At 46.9% G+C, this 25,126-nt stretch overlaps 1 protein-coding gene across 34 annotated transcripts in view; it reads left to right on the top strand.

Annotated features, from left to right (window-relative positions):
* MAP4K4 (mitogen-activated protein kinase kinase kinase kinase 4) overlaps window positions 1-24,610 on the top strand; it is a 151,150-nt gene extending 126,540 nt beyond the window's left edge. For 11 of the 34 annotated variants that reach the window (XM_061155877.1, XM_061155876.1, XM_061155874.1 and 8 more), the window contains 14 exons: window positions 160-311; window positions 1,230-1,327; window positions 3,105-3,280; window positions 3,858-3,978; window positions 4,951-5,142; window positions 7,181-7,298; window positions 7,601-7,771; window positions 9,459-9,602; window positions 12,729-12,863; window positions 15,404-15,504; window positions 17,019-17,168; window positions 17,707-17,866; window positions 19,405-19,544; window positions 21,299-24,610. In XM_061155877.1, the coding sequence (XP_061011860.1) occupies window positions 160-311; window positions 1,230-1,327; window positions 3,105-3,280; window positions 3,858-3,978; window positions 4,951-5,142; window positions 7,181-7,298; window positions 7,601-7,771; window positions 9,459-9,602; window positions 12,729-12,863; window positions 15,404-15,504; window positions 17,019-17,168; window positions 17,707-17,866; window positions 19,405-19,544; window positions 21,299-21,382 (1,942 nt within the window). In that variant the 3' untranslated portion in view covers window positions 21,383-24,610. The remainder of the gene's footprint in view (window positions 1-159; window positions 312-1,229; window positions 1,328-3,104; window positions 3,281-3,857; window positions 3,979-4,950; window positions 5,143-7,180; window positions 7,299-7,600; window positions 7,772-9,458; window positions 9,603-12,728; window positions 12,864-15,403; window positions 15,505-17,018; window positions 17,169-17,706; window positions 17,867-19,404; window positions 19,545-21,298) is intronic. The other 23 variants (XM_061155889.1, XM_061155883.1, XM_061155899.1 and 20 more) reach the window with 3 other exon arrangements.
* Window positions 24,611-25,126: the final 516 nt, after the last annotated feature.

The raw sequence follows: 25,126 nt of genomic DNA, 5'->3' as shown, positions 1-25,126 counted from the left end.
GAGGTAAAACCAGTGACTAACACTTGTGAATTTCATGTTACGTCCGTTTGTGGGCTGATGTTCTTATTACTGCTGTGATGACACGGTGCTCGTGTTTATGGTCTGACACTGCGTCTCGGGACAGAGCTTGAGTGGTTCTCTCGTCTTCTTCTCCAACAGTAGCATCGAGCCGAGGCTGCTCTGGGAGAGAGTGGAGAAGCTGGCGCCCAGGCCAGGCAGTGGCAGCTCCTCGGGGTCCAGCAACTCAGGGTCCCAGCCCGGCTCCCACCCGGGGTCTCAGAGTGGCTCCGGGGAGCGCTTCAGAGTGAGATGTAGGCTGCCTTTCCTTTCTTCTCCCTTGCCACGCTCACCACATGGGGTGACCCTTGACCACCCAGGGTTTAGGGACATCTCCCCACCCCCCACCCAGCAGCTGAAAATCCTCTTCCATAGTCAGCCCTCCATCCCCATGGTTCCTGTGCATCTGTAGTTACACCCCACGGATCCAACCATCTGGGGGTCCCGCAGTACTGAATTATTGACTTGTTGAAAAAACTCCACGCACAAGTGGACCTTCAGAATTCCACCCCATATTGTTTAAGAGTTGACTGTGTTTTGGAAATCCTTGTCAGTCATGGAAAAGACCTGGAGTTTTTCCACAGCTGCATATTACTATACAGTGTTTCAGTGTAGGTTTGCTAGTGACACAAATAGTCATCATAATTTTATCAGTAAAGAGTTAAGTTTTGCGAGTTTACACTTGTTGAACGAACACCTTCTCACTTAATCCTTATAGCAACCCCCAGGAGATGGATATATGTTGTGTCTCCATTGTATACGTTCAAATAACTGTACTTTAGTGAGTTTCCCTGACTCATCCAAGGTGTTTAGCTAAACGTCCAAACTGAGCTTTGAACCCACTCTTCTCAGCATAAATTCCATCAATGTTGTCATCGATATTGGTTATCCTCATCTACTCTTAATAATAGATTAGCGGAAATTCCCTCTACTGTATCACTGATGTAATGTAACAAGTTGTGAACATATATTATTGCAGTGTGACAGTCAAGGGTTCTCAGGAAGGGTCAGAAACCCGGGGTTCAGACCTGTGTGTGGAGGGAGCCCTTGCCGTGAGCATGGCTGACACGCAGGCAGGACCAACAGGAGGTGATCCTGGTGGGCTGGGCAGCCTCGTGGGCCACACTCGGATGTTCACGTGTCTCTGTCTTTCTCATCTCCGAACCTCACAGCATCATCCAAATCTGAAGGCTCGCCATCTCAGCGCCTTGAAAATGCAGCAAAAAAGCCTGAAGATAAAAAGGAAGTGTTTAGACCTCTCAAGCCTGCTGTAAGAATCACACAAAATCCATTTTACTCATTTCAAGCTTGAGCGAGAGCTTTCTTTTAAAGCCATGTCATTGCGAAGCCTGCAGGCCTCCCTGCGGGGCCTTGCAGATTTGAGGGGTTATGAGGAAAGCTGTAAACCTCAGACACACTTGTGCTCTGCGGCCCTCTGCCCTCCCAGTCATTTAAAACGATACAAAAGAAAAGCCTATCTCTTTGCTTGGCATCAGCCTTTACATGTTCTTGGTGAGTGGGCATCTAAAACACTGGCTTTAAGAAGAGATGTTTTTCCCTCACCTTCTTCAGCTTCCCCGGGGTTTAAATCCTGCCCTTGGCCCGTGGGGCTGTTCTGGCTCTTTGGTCCTTGACGCGGCGGCTGCCCTGTCACTGGGCACACTGGGGGTCTGAGCCTTCCGGGGTTTTGTCTTTTGCTTGCACTGATTTCTGTGCCCCTCCCCTTCTCTCCTCTCTGCTCCCTGCTGTGCACCCCTTCTCCCGATGGCTTCTCTGGCTCAATGGACCTCCGCCGGCTGCAGGGCGAAGTGGTAAGCCCCGTCTAAATAGCTCAGCCTGTGCTCCACCTGCACGCCTCTTCCTTCTTCAGCTTGCTCTTTTCTCAAACTAAAAAACCCTAACCTTCTGCTTCATCTTTCTTAACACCCCAAATTCGCCTTATGTGCTTATTATTTATTATTAAATACAGCTTAAGAAAAAAAATCACTGTAACAAAAAACTGCAGCTGTACTCAAAGTTGCAAGCAGGAGGCCAGGCCAGTCCTTGCTTGCTTGTCTCAGAGGCTCAGGTGCAAAGGAGGGAAGCGGGTTCTTAACTGGAAGAATTTTAAGTGGACAGGTACATATTTCAAGCTTCCATTATGAAGGTGTAGGATAGAGATAACAATCAAGCTCGAAAGTTGTATTTGGATAATTGATAATTGACTGACTCTAAAAAAACCTTCATACAGAAGAGTAAAGGAGGTTGATGCACTTGTGAGTAACCAGGCAGCTTTCCCTCCTGCACGCACGGTCCTGTCGGTGGTGGGGAAGCCTGCCAGCCACACACGCTGGGCACTTTCTCACCTAACACGTCGGGAACTTTGTCCATGAATGTGGCAAGTGGTTGACGGTCTGTGAAGCCAGACGTGAGGCATACACTGTACTCACTTCACCATCTTTCACTTTTCTGCAAGTTGGACATTTTTCAAAATAAAAGTTGGAGTTAAAAAACCTCCCTAAATAAATAGTTTAAATCACCCCTCTTTAACTAGAATCTTGCTGCTTTTTGGAACATCTCCTTAAAAGAAGACTTTGCCATAGGGCCAAATATCTTGATAACAACCAGGATCTATCTTGCACACATTTGTTGATTTAGAATTTTCTGTCTAGCAGAGAGGAAGAAGCAATTGGTGTAGTCATGCCAGAATGCAGCATACATTTTTTTTTTTTTTGGAATGTTTTATTTTGGTAAGATATATATATATATAATGTAGAATTTGAAACAGAAAAATAGAATTTGATAGTTAGAAAAGTATTCTCAGCTCATCATAAACAGATGATTGTTTTTTATGACCGTCAGGTTTCAACTGGGTACAGCATCTTTGACTTCTAAAAAACTCTTTCCTGTTTCCTCCAGCTTTTTGACTTTTCTTGGTCTTCCCTATCAAAAGCGTTAAGAGCTCCACCTCGTGGTACCAGTGGACTCCGCGGGGCGGATGGTCAGGGCGAGGCGCTGGTCGCGGCGGGCCTCTCCCGCCGCCCTGACTCTCTCTCTGCCCCGCGCAGGACCTGACGTTGCTGGCCAAAGAGCTCCGGGCCGTGGAGGACGTGCGGCCGCCACACAAGGTGACGGACTACTCCTCCTCCAGCGAGGAGTCGGGGACGACGGACGAGGAGGACGACGACGTGGAGCAGGAAGGGGCCGAGGAGCCCACGTCTGGCCCGGAGGACACCAGAGCCGCGTCAGTCCCGCTGAGTGTTAGGGAGGATGAGTGTCCCCGCGGGCTTCCCAGGTGGCTCAGTGGTAAACGGCCCGCCTGCCAGTGCAGGAAATGTGGCTTCGATCCCTGGGTCGGAAAGATCCCTGGAGAAGGAAATGGCAACCCACTCCAGTGTTCTTGCCCGGAGGATCCCATGGACAGAGGGGCCTGGCGGGCTACAGTCCCTGGGGTTGCAGAGAGTCAGACACCGATGAGCGTGCACTCATGAGTGTGCCGCGCTGGGCCTTCTTTCCAGCTGGGACACAGTTTGTAAAACTGTCCTCTGGTCCTGTGAAATGGAACGTTTCGCTGGTGGCATGAGCCTGGCTGCCCCTTCTTTGGGCTGGTGTGTGTGTGTGTGTCAGGGCCTCTCTCCAGGACTCCGTGTCTCTCACTTTCTCTCTCTAGTTTGAGTCTGTGACACTCGGGAAATTTCAGTTCATTTTCCTTGGGGAAACTTTATACTTGTAGCCTTAGGTCCCTGAGAAGGTAAAAATGTAAATAGTGTATTTTCGGCTTGTGGGTCACGGCCCTTCACGCCTGGATTGTGTCTCAACAGATCATCTCTGAACTTGAGCAACGGTGAAACAGAGTCCGTGAAAACCATGGTTGTCCATGACGACGTGGAGAGTGAACCAGCCCTGACCCCGTCCAAAGAGGGCACGCTGATCGTCCGCCAGGTACCCATGCTCCGCGCGGTTAGAGGCCGCACTGCTCCTGTGGTCATTAACCCACGTGCTCATCCACTCACTCATGCTGTTTCTCCATTGTCATCTGTTCTCACGCTCACCAGGCCCGGAGGGCAGCGGGGCCGGGCCGTGGGAGGCAGGCGTGTGCCGCACGCCCCTGGGGCAGCCGGCAGCGTCCCCCCCGTCCTGCCCTCCTTGCATGCTGTGTGGCAGCCCCCCTCCCAGCCCCACGCGAGCCCCGCGGCCTGTGTCTGAAGCAGGGCAGCCGGGAGGTGTGCACGGAGCTCTCGGCTCCAAGAGGCCGTGGGGCTGAGGCGGGAGCGGCCGAGGCAGGCAGGAGCCGCTGGGAGCCAAGAGGCTCCTGGAGCCAAAGGGGTTAGGGGGGCGGCCTCTGCTCTGTGCTCGGGTGTTAGTCTCCTCCTCCATGGAATATTTAACGTGTGCCCCCCGAGATGTGTGTGCTCCTTTTGGGCTGCCGAGTTTTACAACCGCCTGTTCATTGCGTAGCTTAGAGGGAAGGAAAGTGATGCTCTTCTCGTGTCAGCAGAGCAGGCCCCTGTCTAGAACTGCAGGCCTCTCCCTGAGTGTGTTCCATGCTCTGGCACTACATTTGGATGGAAGGCGGGAAGTGGCCCAGGAAAGATGAGGGTTCAGAGAAGTGACCGTGCGCTTTCTAGGGCTTTAGAGAGATTTAAAAAGAGAGGAGACAAAGCCAGTAGTTTTGGTGATAGCGGCTCCCGTGGCAGATAAACCAGCGTGCCTTGGGTTCTGCCGTGGCTTCCGCTGGCTCAGCCGAGGCACCTGGCGAGGAGGGGTGAGCAGGCCCAGCTGGTGCCCTCCAGTCTTGCCCGGATGACCCGGCAGAGCTTGCGGAGCCGCGCAGCACCGTGGCAGGCAGGGTCAGTAGGGTCTTCGGCAATGTCAGCGGTGCTGGGCGAGACCAGTGTGCCTTTTTCTCTGCAGAGTGCAGTTGACCAAAAGCGCGCCAGCCATCATGAGAGCAATGGCTTTGCGGGTCGCATTCACCTCTTGCCAGATCTCTTACAGCAAAGCCATTCCTCCTCCACTTCCTCCACCTCCTCTTCCCCATCCTCCAGCCAGCCGACACCCACCATGTCCCCACAGACACCCCAGGACAAGCTCACTACTAATGAGGTATGTCTCACACCGCAGCTGGCTGCTCTCCCAGGGTTAGACCAGCACCGCTTAGGAGCTAGTCTGCAGAGACCTTCCCACGCCCTGCCCTCACCTGCCCTCCCCGCCCACCTTCTTCTGCCACCTCCCCTTCTCTCCCACCCCCACCCCCACCCCCAGTAACATGTTTCAGGTCTGTATACAGACCCCTTAACCCTAGAGCGATTGCCCTCCAGACTTGCCAGTTCACTGTTTCCTTTTCCCTAGATAAGTAGTTGCATGGCTTTTCTGATTCAGTTCATTTTTCAAAAAAAGTCTAAATAAAACGATTGTTGTGTTTTCAGATCCTTTATGTATTTGGCATGAAATTCTGGTAGTCTTTTGTGGAATCTGCCCTTTTCATTCTTTTTATCCAGTAAATAAAACACAGAAACACTTGGTTGAGCAGATTTGGCCTTATCAGGACAAATGTGTAGCTTTGTACAGGAAAGGGCTGGATTTTTTTTTTCTTTGGAGAGGTATTATTGGTTGGTTACTCTTATTTATTTTTGCCAACCTTGTTGAAAGGATTTCTCTCCTTGAAATTTATAATCCCTCATAGTTTAAGAAGCCAGATGCTTTTGGGGGGAAACCTAGAAACTTAAGATGTTAAACATGAAGGGCAGAGAACTGAGCGTGCTTTTAATTTCAGCTTTTTGAATGGGAAATCCTGTGTGCTTGTTGGAAGGCATGGCTGTGGTGTCAGTCTGGGTGCTGGTTGGGTGATCCTCTCTCTTGGGGAGACAGTCATGGCCCCAAGTGCAGTGACAGCTCACCATGGGCCCCCATCCTTAGTCACACAACTGACCGTCTTCGTGGGAGGTTCGGCTTAAATGCCTTTGTTGAATATCACAGTAGCGTGTGGCTTCAGCCGATCTTGTCAATGTAAGCATTGAGCTGCCGGCCTGCCCACCTGCTCCTATTTTCGTTCTCTTATTAGAATAATCCTCTCCCTTTGAGGAGCCAGGGGAAATCAGTGGCTTCTAAGGCAGGCTCAGCATCAGACTGATTGCCACTGGGTGGACGGGCCCCAGCTGTAGACCCGGGGATAGGGGAAGTGCTCGGGGCCAAGCCCGCCAGGAGACAGGTGTGCCAGGTGGGAAGCAGGGAGCTGAGGAGGGGCTTGAGGGGGTTGGCTGCAAGACTTGTCATTTCAGCTGCCCAGGGGAGTGAAACGGTTACAGGACAAAAGCAGTGGTCAGACATGTCTTTCCCTCCACTTATATATCCCACCTACAATTACATTCCTTCTTATGTTTAAACTTGGCTCCATTTTGCTCTAATGTACAGTATGTACAATAACCCTTAACTCACTAAACTGGCAAGTTTATATTTCTGTTTGTTTTTAATTGTCATTACATTTCCACTTAACAATTTGTTTCACTTTCTTTGTGTTTTTCTTTTTTTTTTTTGTCTTAAGCTACATTATTAACCAAAACACTCCTATTCCTAAAAGAGCAAAAGAATATGCCTTTGCACCTTTCACTAATGAGCCCCGCTATTTGATACGGAGTTGATGATACACCTAAAACGATGGTGGCCGAAGCTTCTGTAGTTTCTGGCAAGAGGCTCACTTTAAAATCAGTGATATAAGACTTAAGATTTGCCGGTATTCCAACATACATTCATTGGACTTTTGGGGGGTAGGAGAACAAACTGAAAAACTGATGAATTGAGATCAAGACATTTCAGACTTCCTTTAGTAGTTTTCGTTATGTTTGTTTATTAAAAACCCGAGGAGCTCGTGAAATATAGATGTTGCTGGTAGCTTGCATGTTCTATCTTACCAGAACAATGTTTCTGGAAAGAGAGGTCGCTCTGTTTGGCTCCTGGTTAAATAGCCTGTATTGGGGGTTGCGGGGTTCACACACAGAGGTGCCTGCAGAGCATTTGGTGGGGGAAGAAGTAGGGGGATCAGTCGTCTGTATTGGGAAGTAGAGCAGTGAAGCAGTGGGTTGAAGTATTTTGTGTTTGTTCTTTTACTGTCATTGTATTAATACGACTGAAATTTACATTGCAGACTCAGTCCGCTAGTAACACACTCCAGAAACACAAATCCTCCTCCTCCTTTACACCTTTTATAGACCCCAGATTACTACAGATTTCTCCATCTAGCGGGACAACAGTGACTTCTGTGGGTAAGTAACACAGCGGCAAGCAAGCAGCCGCCGGCAGGGTACTTCTCACTCTGTTTGGTGTGGTGGGCACGCGTAGTGGTGGTCGGCAGGCTCAGACCTCAGACCAGATGCACACCCCACTGGCACTGTCTTTTGCAATGAGCACCATAGTCAGTCTCCGTTTTTCACGTCCATTTCTTATGAGTTTCTCTTCCTCGGCAAAGAGTGGGTCGCCACATGAATCTTTCCTGGACGCATAGTGGGGAAGGGAACAGGACCAGCCCCCACGGAGACAGAAGTAATTCCGGTGTCATATGTTTCAGTGGGGTTTTCCTGTGATGGGATGAGACCCGAGGCCATGAGGCAAGACCCTACACGGAAGGGCTCAGTGGTCAATGTCAATCCCACCAACACTCGGCCCCAGAGCGACACCCCAGAGATCCGCAAGTACAAGAAGAGGTTTAACTCCGAGATCCTGTGTGCTGCCTTGTGGGGTAGGTGTCTGGGCCCCTCCAGCTCTTCTGTTCTTATTGTCAAGGGTGGACCGGGCATTGGGAGAAGAACAGCTTTGGGATGTCTGGGGGGCTTGGGGAGCGTTGTTCGTGGGTGAGGTGGAAGACTCTTGACATCCCTTGCGCACACTGTCCCATGGAATCCTGCGCGCACACAGACCTGCCCTTGTTTCAGCCATCATGTACTGGACAGAGTGACTCATCTCCATCACTTCGTATAAAAAAGGAGGAAAAAGATGAGAAAGGCATTTGATTTGGCCCATATTTATAGGGAGAATGAAGAAATTTGTCAAATTGCTTTTCTTTAAATGTTTCAGTTTAACAGTGTTTACTGACTCTTTGTGACTTAAGGCGACATCTAAGTGAAGTTTTGGGGGGTTTTGTTTTTGTTGTTTTTGATATGGACCTTTCTTTAAAATTTATTCTTTAATTGGAGGAAAATTGCTTTATAATATTGTGTTGCTTTCTGCCATACAACAGCATGAATCAGTCATAATTATTCATATGTCCCCTCTCTCTTGAACCTCCCTCGCCCCCACCCCCAATACCCCACTACTCCCACCCAACCCTGCCTCTCTAGGTCATCACAGAGCGCCAGGTTTGAGCTCCCTGTGCTACCCAGCAGCTTCTCACCAGCCATCTGTTTTACGCACACCTGGTGAAAGTGTTAGTCGCTCAGTCATGTCCGACTGTTTGTGACCCCATGGACTGTAGCCCCCCAGGCCCCTTTGTCCATGGGATTTCCCAGGCAAGAACACTGGAGTGGGTTGCCATTTCCTTCTCTAGGGGATCTTCCGAACCCAGGGATCAAACCCATGTCTCCTGCGGCTCCCGCGTTGTAGACAGATTCTTTAACCCTGAGCCACCAGGGGAAGCCAGAGCAGGTGTGGGGAAACGAGGCGGGAGACGAGACACTGCTGGAGAGAAGGAGCTGGGGTGTGCCTGATACGTACTGCTCCTAAGAAAAGAGGAACCGAGGACCAAATGCAGCTGTTTGTTTCTTAAAGATGATGGAGGGTGGTCTTTAAGAAACCTGAAGCTGAGTGATAGATGCCGGTTGATCACAAACTGTTAGGGACTAAGGGGGCTGTGTATGGCTCGTTCTAGAAGATCTCCCGTGCAAAGACAGATGTTGAAGGAAGCAGGCGGGGATCATGACATTGGACAAAGGTTTGTCTGTCTGGTTATCTGATAGGATAGATAAGATGGAGAGTCTGTGGTACCCAGGAGATGGTGGGCTTGGATGTTCTGGGGCTACTGAGGAAAACCCAGAAGCTGGAGGATCAGGAATGAGGCAAGCTCATTGCCCCCTTAGATCCTTTTTATATTAATGTGTAAATGAATATTCTATCCTCTCCCCTCCATGGTGATTTGTTGCAGTTTGGGTACTTTAATCTCTGACCATCCTTAGCTTTGGAGAAAAAAATGGCAACCCACTCCAGTATTATTGCCTAGAGAATTTCATGGACAGAGGAGCCCGGCGGACTATTAGTCCATGGGGTCCCAAAGAGTCAGACATGAATGAGTGACTGAATGCGCACATCCTAAGCATCTCTGTGGGTGACTTGAGGAAACCACTCTTATCCTGAGAGGTGGCGCTGTTTGCTCCATACAAGGCCATCTGCCACGCACAGTGTAAAATTGTGGTCTTTCTGTGTCCTTGACATAGGAGTGAACTTGTTGGTGGGTACCGAGAGTGGCCTGATGCTGCTGGACAGAAGTGGCCAAGGGAAGGTGTATCCTCTGATCAACAGAAGGCGATTTCAGCAGATGGACGTCCTGGAAGGCTTGAACGTCTTAGTGACGATATCTGGTAAGTGTGGGTTTGGGAGAGCAGGCCACCAGGACTATTTAAAAGTGCGGTGCTTCCCCAGATGGAACTTGAGTGAGCTCGTTTTCCAAAGTGATAGCTCAAAGATAGAACCATAGCGAGATTTTACAATAATGTGATAGGAAAGCATATTCAGACGGGACCCACTTGTCTGAACTTGCGACGGGGTGGGGCTCCTCTGAGCTGTCCTGGAGCAAAGCACTTGCACTTCCTACTCCCCCACCCCCCGCACGCCCACCTGCTCCCTCCATCCCCATCTCGCCACCAGCCCCTGCAGCCTGTCCTGTTCAGGGTGTGGGTTTGTGTCCACTTCTTCCTACAGGACTCTGATGCAAAAAGAACTATTCTTTGCCATTGCTGGTAAAAGCATGGTGGTTTTATTTTTTCCATGTCTGTCAGCACTTGTCAGTTTCTTTTTAGGAGGAGCATTTTTCTTGGTATAAGTTATATATGTTGATTGTAGAAAGTAAAAAGCACTGCAGAATAGCAAATAGGAGGAATAAATTGTAAAATCAGTTCATCCAAAGAAACTGTTAACTTCACTTTTTAACTGATAGTCTTGTAAGCATATACACACTCGGGTGAGAGAAGGCCTCTATAAAAATAGTTATGCAACATATTGAGGGAATAATCTGATACCTGTATACTGACGAGTTGGTTTTACCAGATGTTAGAATACACTGCTGTCCATACAGTTGGTGTCTACTCACCCTCGGTAACCACTGTCCTGAAGTTAAGGTGTGTCCCTCCGGTTCTTGTTTGTCCGAACCTGTAGGTTGTTTTTCCGTATTCCTTCAGGATAGCCATTCTATACTGCTACAAAATGTTTCTCTGCATGGATGCACTAAAGTTTATTTACCTCTTTTGTTGTAACTTTTCCATTTACTCCTTTTTTCCCCTGTCCTGTAAATATTTTCATAAGTATCTTTGTAACTCGCTTAACCATTCAGCATGTGAATCCTTGTTGCCTGGATCATAACTTCCTAATTTGCATTTTTGCTGGGGTTAAAGAGTATGCAGAAATGTAAGACCTGTCTCCTCATTACCCACAGTGATTTAGATTTAATTATCAGCTAACTCAAACTTGCTGTATTTATTTATACGTAACAAATTTCTTGCAGTAATTTTTAGTTTTCAAATAGGTTTTTGGTTTTAAGTAAGATGCCTGTTGAAATGCAAAAATTTCACCATCCATCTCCTACTTAAATGAGGAAACAACTATTTAAGACTTGAGTGCTAATGGAAAATAGGTTTTCGAATTGGAGGAAAAATAAATCTGCAGCTGAAAATGGTTGATACTTCATTTTGTGATCCAGTGAGCAAGGTGATTTGTGTGGATCAGTAATCAACTGATAACTGTTTTTTGGGTCCACTTTTTTTGTATTCTTTTTATAGCTTTCATTGGTTTTCAGAGTCATAAAAGCAATAACACATCAATTGTGGGAAACTTCAAAAACAGGAAAAAAAAGCTTAGGAAAAAGAAAATAAAATGTAACCCTATCTGAGAGAGATAGCTCTTATTAACTTTTTAATATATTCCCTCCTCATTTCTATAAATGTATCTCACCGTGTGGGAATAAAACACTCTACATAAAACAGTGTTGTCTTTGTTTCACTTAATGTATTGAGTATCTTCCCACATTCAGAAATTCTTCAAAACTTAAGATTGTGTTGAAGTATAAGACATAATACAGAAAGTGCACAGATTATAAATAATTACAGGTCCACAAAGAGCCACAGTTAGCCATCGTGTGGCCCCCAGCGTGGTGACCTCCTCCACCAGCCCACGGCTCTCCTGCATTGCCTCCATCACTGCCCACCCCCACCACACACCCACACCCACCCACCTGAGGAAGCTCTGTCCTGACTTTGAACACCTTAGAATATACTAGATATGGTTTGATGTCTGTTTTTTTGCCTTCATTGAACTGAACTCAATTAAATGGCAAAAATACTTCTTTTGTGTCTCACAGTTTTTTCTAGAGCAGTTTTATGTTTACAGAGAAAGTAGACAGTCTTATATTGGGCCCCTCTTCTCTGACATTTGTTACAGTGGATGGACCAGTATTACTGCGTTATTGTTAGCTGAAATCCACAGTTTAGGGTTCTCTGTGTATGTGTCCTCTTGGTTGAACACCATGCATAATTTTATCTACCTTTACAGTGTCATGCAGACGAGCTGCATCACCCTAAAAATCCTCTGTGCTCCATCCCTTCCTCAAAGCCCATGGCAACACCTGACCTTTTTCTGCTCTCTATTGCCTTTTCCAGAATGTCCTAAGTAGGCTCATGCAGTGTGTAGCCTTTTCAGACAATTGAGAGCAAGTACCTTTTTATGAGTCAGTGTGATGCTTCTCTTGTCTGTTCTGGGTGCTTGCTCAATATTTCTGCTAGGTTTGTCGTTGTTCAGTCGCTAAGTCATGTCCGACTCTGCCACCCCATGGACTGCAGCACACCAGCTTTCCTGTCCTTCACTCTCTCCCAGAGTTTGCTCAAAATGAAATTACTTAGCATGCACGCATGCATGTCCATTGAGTCGGTGATGATATCTAACCATCTCATCCTCTGCTGCCCCCTTCTTTTGCTTTCAATCTTTCCCAGCATCAGGGTCTTTTCTAGTAAGTGAACTCTTTGCATCAGGTGGCCGAGGTATTGGAGGTTCAGCATCAGCCCTTCCAGTGAACATTCAGGGTTCATTTCCTTTAGGAGTGACTTGTTTGATCGTCTTGCTTGCTAGGTTATCTCTCGTCTAATTGATGTACAGGAGTTCTCCACATGTTCTGGGTAGGAGTCTTCTCTTAGCTCTGTGTGTTGTGTCCATTAGTTTATGGCTTGCCATTTGCTGGACTGAAGTGGCCAAGTTGGGTGATCTGTGAAACCCTTTTGTGCTCTTAAATGGGAAACAGTGGTTACTCCAGAAGGTTTTAAGAATCAGATGACCTAATGGCTTGAATTGAGTTTCTAGTGAAACTGATACAAAACAATTCCCTTGGGGTGGGGGGAGGGGATGGTATTTATTGTTTACTGCAGTTTATTTTGATTACTGTTGTTAACAAAGATACCTAATTTGGAATATGCATGTAAAGTACTTATTATTTGTTTTGCTAGGCAAAAAGGATAAGTTACGTGTCTACTATTTGTCCTGGTTAAGAAATAAAATACTTCACAACGACCCAGAGGTTGAGAAGAAGCAGGGTTGGACAACAGTTGGGGACCTGGAAGGCTGTGTGCATTATAAAGTTGGTAAGTTCCTCCATGGTTGCAAGGGTTCTGCTTTTCAGAGGTTCAATTTATCTTTTGTTTAAAATTTATGTGCTTTTGAAGCTTTTAGTGAGAAAAGTGCCTCTGATACTCACTCCTAGCTCATTTGAAGCACCTTCTAATCCTGAGGTCTATAGGGCTCCATTTGAATCATAATGAGGTTCCCTTCAGCCGTCTCCGACTTCCATCCCCCTGACCTTGGACAGTCCACATTCTTCTCTGTAATAACAGATGGGGTTCAGAGGAACCTTGTTAAGGAAGCATTGCCTGAAGAACCCCAGGCCCCTCGGATTCTTCCTTGGCCCTGAAAGCTGGTTCTCACTCAAAGCACTGTGGGTCCTTGGCAGTCACTGATGGAATGTTTGAGAGTTTGCCTAAAGAGCTTTGGCCTGTCGATTTGAATAAAATGCGCTGTGCACAGCTACTGTGCTCATCACTGAGGAAGGAATCTTGCTGGCCGGGCAGCCTTTTGTGGCAACCTTTTTGTTCTTTTTCTCTGCAACATTCATGCCCTGCTTCTCATAAGATTTCACAAGAACAAAACCAAAATACATTTTTTGTGTGTGTTGGGAAAAAAAAAAATCAAAATACTGGCTTTAACATTGGAAATTAAGGAGAAACGATGGTGTTTAGCCCAATTACAGTTTTATGGATGAGATGATGTGTTCTAAATGCATTTGAAGTGGGAAGTTGAGAAGATGAGCAACTGGTTTCTCTATATAGACTGAGAATGTGAAGGGCCTATTGGATGTTGACTTCTGCTTGTGTATTTCCTGTTCTTCTGTGTTTATGAAACTACATGCTGTGGTCAGTGCTTCTGCTCCCAGGGATATTCCAGTCCTTGGCACTGTCATCTTCTTGATGTAATCTGTTTGCAGCCCTCAGCTCACTGGTTGCTAATGAGTGAATGCCACCCCGATATTAGAGTGATTCTGAGTGATCCTGCAGGGCTCTATCCTCTTGGTGTAGGTTTGGGGCTTAGGATTTTCTGTGTTGTGGTCTTCTGTAACCTTTTTCCTCATTGAGGATGGTAGCTGAATGTAATAAACTGGCTCATAACAGCTGAAATGTCCCTGAAGAGATGACCCCACGGGGGAGTGAGGGACTATGTATTAGACTGGGCTGGACCTTCCCCAGGACGGAGTGCCCGCCTTCACTCAGGCCCGCCGTTCACACAAGGTGAATCACGCGCATTCATTTGTCACGTTTAGCCTTCTGTTGTTCAGTCACTCAGTCGTGTCCAGCTACTTGCGACCCCATGGACTGCAGCCTGCCAGGCTTCCCTGTCCTTCACCATCTCCCGGAATTTGCTCAGACTCATGTCCATTGTGTTGGTGATGCCATCCAACCTCTGCTGCCCCCTTCTCCTGCCCTCCATCTTTCGCAGCATCAGGGTCTTTTCCAGTGAGTCGGCTCTTCGCATCAGGTGGTCAAAGTATTACTCAGTTGACCCAGACCTGTGCTGTGTAGTATGGTTGCCATCAAGAACAGGGAGGGTGGGAGTGGGTATTTAAATTTATTTGTAAATTAATTAACGTGAAGTAAACGTTAAAGGTTCAATCCTCAGTGACACGAGTACATTCCAAGTCTCCAGTAGCCCCATGGCACATAACACCTTTCCACCATCACGGAAAACTATCCCGTCAGCACTGGATAGCCTCTTAGAATTGTTTGTTTTGTCATAGTCCTGTGATTCATTTGAATAGTGACAACACGTGGAATTTAACAAGGAGAGTTATCAAGTCAACAAGCTGAGTCTCATGGTCAAAGTCAGGATCAAGGACTGCTGTGGTTTACAGAGGCTGTGCAGACACTGGGGTCTACACCAGCCAATAAGTATTGTGTGGCAGGGCCAGGGCTGTCTGGGTATCCTCTTAGCAGACATGACGGCTGTCAGAGAACTGAGACAGCTGTGTAAAGAAGGCCTTCCCGTATATGTATAAAGTTACAGAGAGATTTTTCTTTACGTTTGGTACAGGATGTAGAATCCTATATAGAATCCTACCAATTACTACTGTCTCTATAGCTGGACGTTCTGTAAAGTGATACTTGGTCTTACACACAGAAACAGATAGAATTCAAATTCAGTTGGGTATTTTGTCCTAGTTCTTCCATCTGTAAGCTCCACGTGGGACTCGGGAAAGCCCACGTGGAAGATTTGACCTCTTGCTGGTATTCAGGAGCCTCTTGGCTGATGAATCACATCATTATCCTTTGGAACTAATGCTCAGTCCTCCAGACAACAGGGTGGAAAGGTCGACACTGTCCTTGATTATTCAGTACTAAGAACTGTAGGAGCAGCATTGAAATTGCTCATTGGTAGTAACCAGGGTGTGGAGCGGAGCATGGGGACAGCCTGCACGTATATTTGAGAATCTGGAAAGTGAACCAGTGCCTGACCTCTCAGCATTGATCTCTCATTGGTTTGGATGGTCGACAGAGAAGGGCATGTTTGCGGAAGACTGCTGAAGGAGCGGAGAGTCCCACCACGATACTGACCTGTGCTCTTCTTACTGTTTCAGTAAAATACGAAAGGATCAAATTTCTGGTCATTGCTTTGAAGAGCTCTGTGGAAGTCTACGCGTGGGCACCCAAGCCATATCACAAATTCATGGCCTTTAAGGTAATAACGTCAAGTGCGCTTAAAAATAGTATCAGCCATGCACACCGTGACCAAGAGCCAGGGAATAAGTCAGCTGATCATTCATTTAAAACTGTGCTGTTAGAAGGGGGACAACAAGTATGGAATCAAAATTGAAATATATATGTATGTCTATGATACCATGGGCTTCCCTGGTAGCTCAGCTGGTAAAGAATCCTCCTACAGTGCAGGAGACCCTGGTTCAATTCCTGGGTTGGGAAGATCCCCTGGAGAAGGGATAGGCTACCCACTTCAGTATTCATGGGCTTCCCTGATGGCTCAGATGGTATAAAGAATCCGCCTGCAAGGCAGGAGCCCTGGGTTTGATCCCTGGGTTGGGAAGATCCCCTGGAGAAGGGAACTGCTACCCACTCCAGTGTTCTGGCCTGAAGAATACTGGACTATATAGTCCATGGGGTCACAAAGAGTTGGACATGACTGAGTGACTTTCACTTTCAATTTTTTATCAGCAGTAGGCAGCTCCCAGGTATATCTGTTCAACAGGACTAATTAAGAGTGAAGTTACAGAAATTCTTAATGACATAGTGATGTATATTATACATTAAATAGAATAAGTATTTAAAAATATGTATAGTATACTATTTTTTGTTTCAAGAAAAATACTGACAGTTATTTTGTGGGTGTTTTTTAATATTTTTTTGTAAGTCTAGGCTGCACTAGATACAATTGTTAGTTAAAAATGATATTACTATGACACTAGATATTATAAATCACTTAATAAACATCACTTCTGATGTTTATTAGACACAAAACTTTAAGCATCACCCTGGGCCTATTTTAGTGCAGGGTGAGAAATTAAGAATTTTTTTTAAATAAAAAATGATTATTTATTTTTTAAAATAGTTTTGACATGTTAAGGGTAGGCCTCCATTATCTGGAAAAATGACATATTTAGATGGCTTATTATTTGATTCTCCAGTAAAGCAAGATAAATGGGGTTATCATACTTGATTTAAAATAAAGCCACATATTATTGACTAAAAGCAATTGGTTGTAAAGTTACGATTATCTTTTGAGATCTGATCTTAATCACCTTCATGGACCAAGTACTGTCCTCATTGTTTTATAAATACATAGCTTATTCGGATCTGTCTCACGAGCTGTAGGTGTTGACGTTACAGGCCACCCAGGCTGTTACAGTACATGGTAGCCTCTCATTACCACTATTAAACGAGTTGGAAAGTTAAAGTGGAAGTTTGAGTAGCCCTGTAGAGACTGTGATGACCACACTGATAAATTCTCCATATGTGTCTCTTGCAGCACTCCTCTCTCTCTCCATCATCTGCATTAGAGTAGTTGATGCTAGCAGATAAAAGCAAAATAAAGACTCACCGTGTGGAGTACTTTTGCTTTTGGTTTTGCCAGGGTGCTTCAGCCGTTGAGTAACTGAGCGCCTGGGTCTGGCTTCTCCAGGTGGAACCGTCTGACATAAGTTCTGCTCATCTCACTGCTGCTTCTCCCCTGCTTCTTTGCAGTCGTTTGGCGAGCTGGTGCACAAGCCATTGCTGGTGGATCTCACTGTTGAGGAAGGCCAGAGGCTGAAAGTGATCTATGGATCCTGTGCTGGATTCCATGCCGTTGATGTGGACTCAGGATCGGTCTATGACATTTACCTACCAACACACGTAAGAAAGAACCCACACTCTATGGTTGGTTGACTGGCTTCACTGTGTTTTGACTTTTCTCTCTGCTCTGCTCAGGGCACTAACACGGGCAGGGGCCCCTCGCTCCCCTTTGCGGTGGGGGTGAGTATTTCAGTGACCTGCCCTCTTCAGCAGCTCTCTGCTCCTGTCTCTGAAGCCCTCCCGAGACGCGCCTAGCCCTGCTTTCACTAACACGGGGTGGGAGGGGGCAGCTGCTGGCAGGTCAGGACAGCCATGGGGGCGGGACTGTTAGAGGAATGTAATGTATTCCATGGAGCCCATGGTCCAAGTATATTCCGGGGGCCTCAGGAGATGTGAAATGAGCAGCATGTAGGGCGTATCAGAGGTAGACTTGCAGATATATATGACATCACGTGGGTTCTCCACAATGTCGTCCAGTTGCTGTGTTTATCACTAGGACCAGAGCCAGTGCCTTTACACAAGACACTCTTATTAAGCCCGTGTGCAGGAGTAGACGTGGCCACCGATGTGCTTTCCTGTGCTCTGTCCCCTTCTCCAGATCCAGTGTAGCATCAAACCCCACGCGATCATCATCCTCCCCAACACGGATGGCATGGAGCTCCTGGTGTGCTATGAAGATGAAGGGGTTTATGTGAACACCTACGGGAGGATCACCAAGGATGTGGTTCTGCAGTGGGGCGAGATGCCAACGTCTGTAGGTATGTGTCCCTGAGCGGAAGAGGTCGTGTTTGTTAAAGTAGAGCCTTTCCTGAAAATGTGTGTGTTTCAGATATTGGTGTTACGTGGTGTTCAGACCGTTTGGCCATTTAACAGAGCGGTTGGCAGTAGGTGGTGGGAAAGGTAGATTGTAGACTGTGATGCGTCATAGTCTTATGTTAGGACAAAATCTTAAGCAGTTTTTTTTTTTTAATCAATTTATATATTTTGTTAGTCAGTCGCTAAGTTGTGTCCAGCTCTTGGCGGCCACGTGGACTGCAGCATGCCAGGCTTCCCTGTCCTTTATGGTCTCCTGGAGCTTGCTCAAACTCACATCCATTGAATCAGTGATGCCATCAAATCATCTCATCTTCTGTTGCCCACCTTCTCCTCCGGCCCTCAATGTTTCCCAGTATCAGGGTCTTTTCTAAAGAGCTGGCTCTTCCCATCTTTTTTTAAAAATAAATTCATTTATTATCTCTCTGACTCTGCTGGGTCCCTGTTGCTGCATGGGTTTTTCTCTAGCTGTGGCGAGTAGGAGCTGCTCTCTCCTCATGGTGTGCAGGCTTCTCCTTATGGTGGCTTCTCCTGACGTGGAGCACACCTCTAGGGTGTGTGGGCTCAGTAGTTGTGGCTCACAGGCTTAGCTGCTCCACGGCATGTGGGATCTTCCCAGATCAGGGATCAAACCCATGTCTCCTGCATTGGCAGGCAGGTTCTTTACCACTGAGCCACCAGAGAAGCCCTAAGTAATTATTTCTTAAAGCTCTGCCTTCACAGTCCTTCATTTAATCTAAGGCAGCCAGGGACAGTAAGACAGATGTAGTTGTGACTAATGGGTGGAAAGTGAGGGGAACAGGAAGGTAAGTGATGCTGTGGCCATCTCACGGCCCAGCCGCAGTCCACACACAGCCTCTGACCTTCTCTGTCCTAAAGACTGACGTCTGGAACCCTGTTGGCTCCAAGTTTATTTCCCCAAACTACTTTGGTTTTATAGCAGCCAAGTCGCTGGCTCTGTCCACTTGCCTTCTCTTCTCCCTGGTAATTGGCATGAGGAAAATATAAGCTAAACTGTGGACAGGGACTGGGGGTGCTGCTCCAGCATGTCCTTCTCAGAGGCATCAGCAGACTCAGCTGATAATTCAGAACATCACCTTCCAGGATGAACCACAAGGTTGCACGTGTAGAGTTCCTAACATCAGTGGGCCCCATCCTTCTTGGCACCAGGGGCCAGTTTTGTGGAAGACGTGGGAGAGGAGGGATGGTTTGGGGATGAGTCAAGCACATTATATTTATTGTGTACTTTATTTCTGTTATTACATCAGCTCCACCTCAGATCATCATGCATTAGATTCTGGAGGTTGGGGACCCCAGATTCTGGAGGTTGGGGACCCCTGTATTACAAAAACCTCTAAATGCCAGCTGTTTAGAGGGGTGGGGTGTGTGTGTGTGTGTGTGTGTGTGTATGTGAAACCTGAGCAGCTTCTTTCCGTGGCTGTTTCCTCATCTTTAACAATATGTGTTTTCCTCTCTCAAAAAGCATATATTCGATCCAATCAGACGATGGGCTGGGGAGAAAAGGCCATAGAGATCCGATCTGTGGAAACTGGCCACTTGGATGGCGTGTTTATGCACAAAAGGGCTCAAAGGCTGAAATTCCTGTGTGAACGCAATGACAAGGTAATAGTCTCTTTAGGGATTCTTTTTAAATGTTATCTTTCAGCAGTGGTTTATTTTCCATGGGGTTCAGTGAAGCCTTTCCGTGGGATTTTGATAGATTCTGAACTAACTTTATCAAGAACTTTTCAGTAGTGACTTTTTAGAGCTGTTAATGGAGGTCAGGATATATTTTGTTTTGTTTTTGTTGAGGGGGTGGACATGTTTATCTCTGCAGAAATCATTCTGTGTTGGGTTTTTGTTGTCTTTTGAGTGTTTTTTTTTTCCCCATTAGGTGGCCTGTCTGGGCTATGTTTAGTTTAGGGATAGAAAAGGTTGAAGCTCCCAGTTTAGATGGATGGAACTCTTTTGTGATTATAAAGAACCCTCATGCACATTTAAATAATAGGGGAAATTTCCCTTCCCCTGATATATGCTTGAAATACATCACTTGTTAGTCCTTCTTTTGAGTATTGACATAACTGCATTGTTTTCCTGGCACAAGTGCCTAAAAGGAGAAATTATTTTATGCAAAAGCAGGGGTGCTGCCTACAGGTGAGACCTGTGAGACCCTAGAGCGTCAAAGCCCAAGTTAAAACCTTTGCTTTTCCAAACTGGCCACATCGTTTTCTTATCCAGGAATCCCTTCCTCCCCAAACCAGCCTTGGAGTGGAGCAGACAACTGGCCAAGGATGCTGACCTCTCTAGCCTTTTCTAAGCTTAGATTTCTCTCTCTTTTGTCACTTGGATGAAAATATGTCTGACTACCTGAGGCAGCCCACGACAGCCTTAGAAACATTTCCACCTCTTGCTTCACATTAAAACACATTAAGCCTCCAGTCACCAGACCTCAGGCTGACTTCTCAGATGAAGAGGAGCTGTCGTTTCTACTTGGCAGGTGGGCCTCCCGCCCAGCTAGGTGCTCTCCTCAGGTCCACATCCCCCCAGCCCACTTCCTGCTGCAGTCCGGCTCATTCGCCGGTGCACTTGACCTACATAATATCTCCCAAATCTTTTACCTTGGAAACCCATGCAACTGCAGAGCTAACCCAGGATTTTACCAGCTTCGGGGCTTACATTTTCCTAAGTATGTTTAGTGGAGCCATAACCACGGTATTCTTTGAACTTCAGGCATTTAAATTTTTTTTTTTAAATCATTCATGAAGTCATACCCATCAGGGTTTATTAATAAAAGGCACAAAACTAAATTATATATATATTTGACAGTAGAGTCCTGTGAAATAACCAAGACATTTCAGTTTCACTTTTTAAAAGAGAAAAACAAGGCAGCTGAGTCGCCTCCCCACTGGTCACTGAGTTTTGCCCAACACATTGATCTTTCGGAAGGTGTTAACGGTGGAGGTGAGCACAGATGATCCGGTTTGGGGAACATCTTGTTTTCTCTGTGTTCTCACAATAGGGCATGGGGTGCAGAGTCACCCCTTGGCTAAGGAGTCTTCCTAAGTTAAGGAAATGTTAGTCGCTCAGCCTCCTCCGGCTCTTTGTGACTCCCTGGGCTGTAGGCCCACCAGGCTTCCGTGTCCATGGAATTCTACAGGCAAGAATAGTGGAGTGGGCTGCCATTCCTGCTCCAGGGGATCTTCCTGACCCAGGTCTCGCCTGGCAGGTTCTTTACCTCTGAGCCCCCAGAGAAGCCCTGCTAGTGGAGATGCAAAGTGGCTCCTTACTGGTGAATGGACATCACCCCAGACTTCCTTTGGGAGGGGGCCTCCGGGCTCCCGCTCACCCCTCTCCCCCTCTCCCCTCTCCCCCTGCAGGTGTTCTTTGCCTCGGTCCGGTCTGGGGGCAGCAGCCAGGTTTACTTCATGACGCTCGGCAGGACCTCTCTTCTGAGCTGGTAGGAGCAGCGGGCTAGGCTGCCGGCCCCGGAGGTGTCGACCATGAGAACCCGGAGATCCTGGCAACTGGAGCGCGGAGCTGCCCGGGCCGCGTGGGCGGGGGTCTCCTCCCCGCCCCCACCCGCTCTTACCAGTTCATCCCCATTCTCTTCTTGTCCTGTTCGAAATAAATCGAGGCTGCATCGCAGCTGGTGCTGTCGAGACTGCCATCAGGTGCTATCCGTGCTGGGATGGAGCGGCGGGCAGAACGCATGCGCATTCCCTCCAGCTCCAGTGTTCCGTGTCTGCGGCTCCATCCTGGGGCGTCTGCGGGTGGAGACCGGACGCCGCCGGGGGGGTTGGCAGGTGTAAACGTGCGCTCGAGGAGCAGGTCGCTGAAGCCAAGAGCAGATTTAATATAGTAACATTAACAACGTATTTAATTGACATTTCTTTTTTTTTTTTTTTTGTAATGTGACCATATGTGGACAAAGAAGAAGGTGCAGGTTTAAGAAGTTAATATTTATAAAATGTGAAAGACACAGTTACTAGGATAACTTTTTTGTGGGTGGGGCTTGGGAGGCGGGTGGGTGGGTTTAGGGACCCATTTGGTTTCTTGGGTTGTTTTTTTTTTTTTTTTTTTTGGCCAAGAACTCAGTCGTTTTTCTGTGTACCAAGTTTTGCCTAAAATCACGTGCAGATGATTCTTTTAAAAAAAAAAGGAAAAAGAAAGGGTGTGCATTTGTATCCTGCCCAGAACCTTGTTGTGTGACAGTATTAGCACTGCCTCGGTCAAAGGTTTAATTTTTGTTTAAACCTGGAAGTGCAACAGCAGTTTCACCATGATCGGCACTTGCAGAGGGGAAAAAAAAAATCTTTTTCAACCACGTGTTTATTTTTTCGCCTACCTCATTGTTTTTAATGCATTAAGAGGTGGTTTAGTTTCTATGTCTTTGGAGGAAAACATTAATGTTTAACCTTAATACCAAAACGATCCGATTGAAGTTTGACTGTTATTTCGTCACGTCTCAGTAGGCACAAGAGAAATTGTCCCCGAAGTTGGGAAACAGCCATGAGGTTTGTCCGCTGATGGGCACGTCTGCTTTCTGAGCTGAGAAAGCAGATCACACCATTTTCCACCAGATTCATCGGTGGTGGTAGACGGACAGGCGGCCATTGCCCACAGCACACGGGGCCTCGCTGTTCTCAGCTCGGAGCTTGCAGACAGGTGGTCATTTGGGGGACAACCCCACAAACTGTCGACAGTGTTGCCGGAACCTTTCCTTGGGGCCGGGGGTGTTTCCCTTTTTCTAAAAATGCAATGCACTAAAACTATTTTAAGAATGTAGTTAATACTGCTCATTCATAAGATAGCATCTTCCTGCGTTTCGGGTGTGATATCAGAGCCCTGGCTTCTCGAGTGCTCTCCCTTGCTCTCTCTCTCTGCGCGCTCTCTCTGTTTTTTAAACCAGTTTTACTTTATGAATATGTTCATGACATTTGTAATAAATGTCTTGGGTAATAATTGGTTTCATGGCTTCTGGTCACTGGCTTCCTCTGAGGATGTTGGTTATATTGATTACTTGTTAAAGGGTGGCTGTCCTCTGGCAGAGTTCTGATGGGAATCTCACTCACCAAACAAAAGCTTGGTGTGGCCTAGGCTTATTCCTCCTCCGTGGTGAATTTGCTTTTATGACATCAAAGCAGAGGTTTTCCGCCCCAAGAAATTAACAATCACTTGCACCTGTTTGCTGAGTCTGCCCCCCACCCCCACCCCCAAAGCCGCATCCCATTTGGCATCCACTTTGACCCATTGTTCTCTTCCTCCTGGGTCAGCATTTTTGCCAGAGGCTCCCGCTTTGAATTTCAGAAATGTAGTGAAGAGTACACACACTCACAAATGCAGAAACAACAGCTGAGCACGTACACCCAGCACAGCAGCGCCCGCTGAGAAAGCCTGCCTCTGTGTTGGAAGGATCCAGGCTGGGCAAACAGGCTTCCCATGCGTGTTGACGTCAGCGTAGTGCTGGCGTCTAAGGCAGAAAGAACCAGTTCTGTTCTGGTCACTTGTGCTTAAAGGAGAGAAGATCCGGGCGCTAATCCCGCCCTTGGCAGGAGTTCTGAGACTGGCCAGACTAGTCACTGCGGGGCTGCAGTCCCTGCCGCATCACTGCTGGTGATTCCCTTCTCGGGTTGGCTCTTCACCGGAGACGAAATGTGCCCTAGCAAACACGTGCGTCAGGATGAGAATGGGCTGCGTAGTGGGGTCAGCTGTAGCCCCTCCCATGACTTCATGGGGTCAGGTTGGCCAGGTGTCTTGCAAAAAAATACTAAACTTCTGATACCAACATGAAAGATACAAACAGGTTGAGGATGATGGGCTTCAAGCTCAGGTCAGCGTGGACCTGTCCTACCTGGGCAGCAGCTGGTGGTGGTGGAGTTGAACGTGATTGAATCCGTCAACTGGGCTTGGCTGACTGAGGTCAACCAGCCACTGGTCCCCTGGTTGGGTGCCTCGGGTCGCCTTCCTTGTCTGGGGTGTCCCTCCCTCCTTGGCCTTCCCGCCGTGCAGACCAACTTATGTTGCTACAGTTTCAAGCAGGCGCCGGGTTAGCTTTCTTCATGGAAAATGGCAGGCTCTCTCCATTTCATTCCTAACAGGGTAGTGACTTCACTCAAGTGCCAAGATGGCAAAATTAGCAGGAGAATTTAGTATTGTGCCGATACCACTAAATATGGAACCTAGAAAACCATGACAACTCTTCCAAACAAAATACCAGTATGGCTCTAGGTTTAGTTGAAGCTTTAATAAGTGATACTTTTCTGTATTTAAAACGGAGTCTCTATATCGAGTGCAGTTTTTTGGGTTTTTTTTACTTTTTCTCATGCACATGTTGTGTTGAAGAAAATGTTTACAAAAAATAGTTTTGTTACACTAATGGGCATCACATATTTATGGTCTATTTTTAAGTGGTTTTTTTATGGGTTATTTAGGCTTTCGTTTTAGTTGTAGTCCACTTAAATGATGGTTCATAATCCCTAATTTTGCCAATTATAAATTTGCTAAACGGTAATGCAAATGACAAGCTGCATTAAGTTTACTAATCAGAACTGCGAAGCAGACTGGTGGCAAGTACACACACAGCCTTCTTTTTTCAGTGCTAACTTGTCTTCTGTGTATTATGAAAATGACTGTTGTCCCTCTTCTCCCCCTTTTTTTGTCCTTAAATAAAGTAAAAGTGACACCTGTTTCATGTGGCATGAGTTTCAAATATATTCCGTCCCTGCAGAATGTTCACTTTCTGTAAGGATCCTCCTTCCCTGGTGCTACCCCAAGGCCCTAGTGAGCAGCTCCCAGATTTTGCCATCTCCCTGAAAGGGGTGGCCCAGGGGATTCCCAGGCACAAGTTACAAAAGTGGCAAACATTTGTTTGGAGATCTTAGAACGAGGGCCTTCTCTAGTGGTCCAGTAGTTAAGAATCCACCTCCCTTGAAGGGGACATGGGTTTGATTCCTGCTCCAGGAAGATTCCACTTGCCCTGGAGCAGCTAAGCCCATGTGCCTCAACTGCAGAGCTGGAGCAACCCACTCAAAAGAAGCATTGTGCCACATGGGCAACCAAGAACCGACACAGCCAAGTAACTAAAATTTTATTTAAAATCTTAAAATGAAATTGATAGTGAGCTCTTGATGGCCATGTTCCTGAAGCCAAAAGCAAAAGTAAAGCTTCTTAGGAAGAAACGGGGTTTTGTTTTTCCAAGCCTGAAT

This window comes from Dama dama, chromosome 11, assembly GCF_033118175.1.
Source record: "Dama dama isolate Ldn47 chromosome 11, ASM3311817v1, whole genome shotgun sequence".
In the NCBI taxonomy this organism is placed as follows: domain Eukaryota; kingdom Metazoa; phylum Chordata; class Mammalia; order Artiodactyla; family Cervidae; genus Dama; species Dama dama.
This window is presented reverse-complemented; position numbering and strand designations above follow the sequence as displayed.